Source organism: Salvia splendens, chromosome 10 (assembly GCF_004379255.2).
Source record: "Salvia splendens isolate huo1 chromosome 10, SspV2, whole genome shotgun sequence".
Taxonomy (NCBI): domain Eukaryota; kingdom Viridiplantae; phylum Streptophyta; class Magnoliopsida; order Lamiales; family Lamiaceae; genus Salvia; species Salvia splendens.
Genome location: NC_056041.1, coordinates 22,778,887 through 22,783,801, shown reverse-complemented (window position 1 = coordinate 22,783,801; position 4,915 = coordinate 22,778,887). Strand labels below are relative to the sequence as shown.

Here is a 4,915-nt window from a genome sequence, read left to right as displayed (position 1 = left end):
CAATGATGTATTAAATCTGATATTATTTCAAAATTATCTTCTTCTTTCGTTTGTCATCCTTTATTTTGGTTTATTTTTTAAATATAATATTTAATTTAAAATTTAAAATTTAAATTTTTAAATATTAATAAATTATTTAAATATGATGCATGCAAAATATCAATATTTTGTCTACTATTTAATAAAATCAGTATATTTTAATCTCTGTCATTATTTTAATATTTAATGATGTAGGATTAGTATTGAAGTAGTATATGCATTTTAACCTCATAAAATACTCCTTGTACTTCTTATTGTATGCGACTATGTGAGACGTGGCACATTTTGGGATGTATTAATGTGCTCGCAGTGAAAAGATGACTATATATTAGGGCTTTTTCAACTTTCAACTAATATAGTGACTCAATAATTTTACTAGTTTTACTAACCAGCATCAGATATGTCATCAGCTATTAAGTCGAATGTTAGTTAACTACCATAAAAACTGTACAAAAGGAAACAGAATTAGGGCAATAATTTGTGGAAGTTGGAACTTTCTACTTTCTAGGCATTCTCAGCAGAGCTGATGAGTGCTAAATACTCATTGATGGCTTCTCCTTCCTTTGTGACTTCAATATCATAGTCCGAGTACGCGTCCGCGTTTCCCAACTCCCCCGTCAGCTCATCCTCCATTTCAACGTCCCGCTCCTCCGCAGGCTCGGGTTGAGTCGACGACCCTCCAGCTTCGTGGCCGCTACCTCCACTGCCCCTTTCTTCACCAGTTGATCCTCCAACTTGGTGGTCTGGGCCAACGCTACCTGCTGCGTTTGCGATGGGTTGTGTAACTAGATAGTTCAACGCTTGCTCTTCAGAGTCAAACCTGTTAAGAGCTGCTTCCACTGAGAAGAGCAGAAGAAAAATGTAAACAAACAAGCATTGCATACATGAGAAACGAAGAACAATAGGCAAACAATATCGATGAAACTTGTGCGTATTAGGTACCTGATGCTCTGTCGAAACCCATTGCTACGAGATTATCACTCCCTGCTTTTGTTGCTTCACGCAATCTTTTCCGTTTCCTGGATATAATTTCATTCTACAATCCAAGTAGAAGAATGTTATAAATTCGGTTAAAAGGAGAAGAAGTGCACACGCAAACTCACCTGTAAGGCGGCATTAGTTTCAGGATTTGTTAAATCATCCAGAGCCTTCTCGGCATCATTTTCATTTCTTCGAAGAGCCTCAGCAGCAAGTTCTTTCTGGAACCTGTGAATTGGACGATCATCATTCATATCAGTTTCTTTCTTAAGCGAACTAAATGTCGATAAAGAACTTTCTTACAATCAAACAGCCTACTTACCCAATGGAGACCAATTGGTTCAGCTTCTCTAGATTCACAGCTTTCTTAAGCGGCGTTTTTCCATATTTCTTTTGTTCTCTGCATACACTAATTGTCAGACATTGCATCTAACATATAAGGACAAGTAAATTAGCCAAAATAAAGTCTGAAACCCACAATATTTCCTTCTGCCTTTGAAGATCCTCCTTCCGCTTCTGTGCCCTTTTAGCTTTCTCCTCGATAAGAAAATCAAGAGCACTTCCGACATCCAAATTGTTCATACGGAGAGCTCTCTTTGCTTCACGATCATTATACCCCATGCTCAGTAAAAAAGACAGTGAGTCATCTGGTACCTGAAGCTGTTAGATGGAATTTTAAAGATGAAGTTAAAGAATTAAAAGTTCAAACTCAATCGCACAATGTAAATCTGTAAAGAACGAATTGTATGAAGACTCACATTAATGATATTCTCTATAGAAAACACATAAGTTTTGAACTTATTAAGCACAAGTGGTATTCTCTATAGACATCTAAGCAACTTTTACGCACCCTTACGTAGTTGAAGAAACCTGATACTCTCTTGGTACTTATTTTTGACATAAGAAACTGGAAAAATACCATCATGAGGAAGAGTTTTTTCAATTACTTTTTGGAATCTGCCTAGGAAGGTTCAAGAGATAGAAACCAAAAGTAGTCTCAAGCACCATTTCAAGTTGAAGGGAAAAATGCTCAGTTTTCCATTTATTGACCATAACACAGTATGGATGGGATATAGATGGAAAAGGTAGTGACCAATTAACCTGGAGGTATCTAGTTTGAGCAGAGCTCAAGGCATTCTTAGATTTCTGCAAATGACCGTGATGATATGCAATCACTCCTTCCAACAACTCCATTCTCAAGTGCCTACAGAATACCAGTGACATAAATGCTATGAATATGAGGCAGTATGGTGCTAAAAGAGAAACAATATAATGAGGGTAATGATGGATGGCTCACAAAGCTAGCTCAGGGTAACGACCTCCTTGGAGGATTCTGAGACGAGTAGATTCCTTTCCATGAGCACGCTCAATACCTTCCCTGGCTTTTTCCAGGCGAATCCCTGCTACTGATAGCCAACTGATATCACGGAGCATAAAATAGCACCAGACCATGTCTATTTGAAGAATTGGTACGTTATCAACCATCTGGGATCCATATAGAAAGGAAAAGTCAGATGACTATGCTACATAAGATTTGATCTTAATAGTAATCTTGCATCAATACTTTTCAAGTTCATTCAATATCCACAGCACGTCATCATATGTTTCTATCAAGATAGGTTATAATAAAGAAGAACACGATATATTGGAGAGATATCTGATGTGATACACATACATCTACAGTCTCTGATGTAGTTGGTCGGAAACCATTGAGTTTTTAAACAAAATTTCCAGAATAAAATAATTGTGGATGATAACAAAGCTTGCCATGATTAGTCACGAATGAGTTCATCAAGAAAAAAAATACTTGGCACGGAAAAATACTACACCAGTCTAAACTGGGATGGCCTTACCTCGATCACCTTTGGGTTGCATAGAGAAAAAGATTCCTACAAGAAACAAACTCCAAATTAATAACAAATGGATGATCAACATGCAATATGAGATGAAAATTACTTATTTCAATTATTTCACATAGATCGCAAGAACTTCAAGTCGGGATCAAAGTATTCAAAATCAAATAACGAAAAACAGAAACTGATCCCAAGTTTCCGGTCAGGTTCTGAACCTTCAAAGTGAAAATAATGCTTGCATTGCTGGGAACGAGTGCGTAAATTTGAAAAAGAATCAAGAAATTTCTACCTATGTATGAGTGCTGAAGCAAAATTACAGAGTATAAGCATTATCAATGATAAAGGTAACCTTGAAAATTCAGGTATACGCTATTGCAGAGTTGAAGAACAGATAAGTTCCATTTGTGTTGTCTTCGTGCATGAAGCAGTATAGACTAACCTCACCCATGTTGAGCACTTCTAATGCATCTCTATATTGTTCCCTTTTCATAAGAGCTTTTCCATTTGCATGAAGCATAAGTCCCATCATAATTGCCCTAAAACATGAAAGCAGCTTAGAGAAACAAAAGGTACGCTTGTAACTGGAAGATAATACCCCTACATTCAAACACACAAGCTATCAGTTTACTCAATTGTACCGCTGGTCAGTCTCCGACCCCAACTCCACCTTCTGCCCACTCTGATTTTCAAGCTCTAGATTGAAGTCCTCAACTGGTAACGAACCATCAGCATGTCTGGTGGCCAATATAGTGGCAGCTATCCTGAAATTCCAATAGTGTTTGTTACCACATAAATAACGCAAGAATCTGCTGGCTTAATTAAATAGAGAACCAAAGACCAATCACGTTACACTTGATTGCTAAGAAACCAGTAGTAGTGACTTACTGTAATCGAGCTACAATCCTGGCATGGTGAGATTCTTTACAACCAACCATACCAACGATCAAAGCATATTTTTCACCAAAATAGCAAAAAGGCAAAACTTCCCATTCAATAATAGGAACTTATGTGTATTCATCCATTCAAATAAAACTGAGGCCTTGCAATTAAAGAAACATACTCCGGATATGGAAAAGTGATTTTCGACAAAAAAAAATCTTCACCGATAAACAAAAGATAGTAAAATTAATTTGAGAATTCAAGTCAGCAATTCATCCAGAACCAAAACAAAAGAGACACCATCAAACGATCATGAAATTAAATTAAAATTAAATGAAATTGAAGAGAAAGAGAGGCTTACTTGAGCCTAGAAAGGCGATTGGAGCGCTCCTCCTCGGCCAAAAACTCCTCTTTGACGGACTTGCCGTGTTGATCGACGGCAGCCTTGGAGGCGAGAATCCTGGAGTTGTTTTTAAGCCCCAATTGGGCCAAGTTTTGGGAGGCGTCGCCGTCTCTCAAGACCTTGCCGGAGGAGATGAGGTTTAGGCAGTTGGGAGTAGGGAAGCCGGATCGATTGGCGACCTCTTCACGCAGCTTAGCGACAGTCCAGTCGTCCAGCTCGACTTCTAACACGCCACTCCAAGCCCCGCCAATTTTGAGTTTCCCCATCACCATCTTAGTTTGTTTCAATCGCAATCAATCAACAGATACTACAAAACAGGGGGTCTAACCGTCTAAATACGTTCGATTTTGTTGTGGATGATGAATTGATGATGACGGTGTAGAAGAGAGAGAAAGGTGTTTGTTTCTTGAAGACCAAACCAAGTTATTTGCAATTTTCCTTTTATTTTAGTAACAAATATTTTTGTAACAGATATTTTTGCAATTTTCCCTCTGCACTATTTCAGTAACAGATATTTTTGCAATTTTCTTTTATTTTACTTTTTTATCTTAGTATTTCCTCACAATAGTTAGTTAATCAAATATATAATTTGCAAAGTACTACTAGAGTACTAGTTATTTGTGATTATTTTCCTTGTTTTGGCACTGCTTGTTTCTAGACAATTTAATCCTGAGTGATTTATCCAAAAAATACTATAAATGCACTCCCAATACTTTAGAATAGGCGTGTCGAAACGGGTACCCGCGGATACCCAAACCTGATT

At 37.5% G+C, this 4,915-nt stretch overlaps 1 protein-coding gene across 1 annotated transcript; it reads right to left on the bottom strand.

Annotated features, from left to right (window-relative positions):
• Positions 1-340: 340 nt before the first annotated feature.
• LOC121752298 (NEDD8 ultimate buster 1-like) lies at positions 341-4,577 on the bottom strand. The gene is made up of 11 exons (XM_042147292.1): positions 4,111-4,577; positions 3,509-3,631; positions 3,310-3,406; positions 2,871-2,906; positions 2,315-2,502; positions 2,119-2,221; positions 1,496-1,677; positions 1,340-1,417; positions 1,143-1,245; positions 982-1,075; positions 341-878 (listed from the first exon to the last, which is right to left on the bottom strand). The coding sequence occupies exons 1-11, from the start codon at positions 4,422-4,424 to the stop codon at positions 544-546; spliced, it is 1,653 nt and encodes a 550-aa protein (XP_042003226.1). The 5' UTR covers positions 4,425-4,577; the 3' UTR covers positions 341-543.
• Between the last annotated feature and the right edge of the window lie 338 nt (positions 4,578-4,915).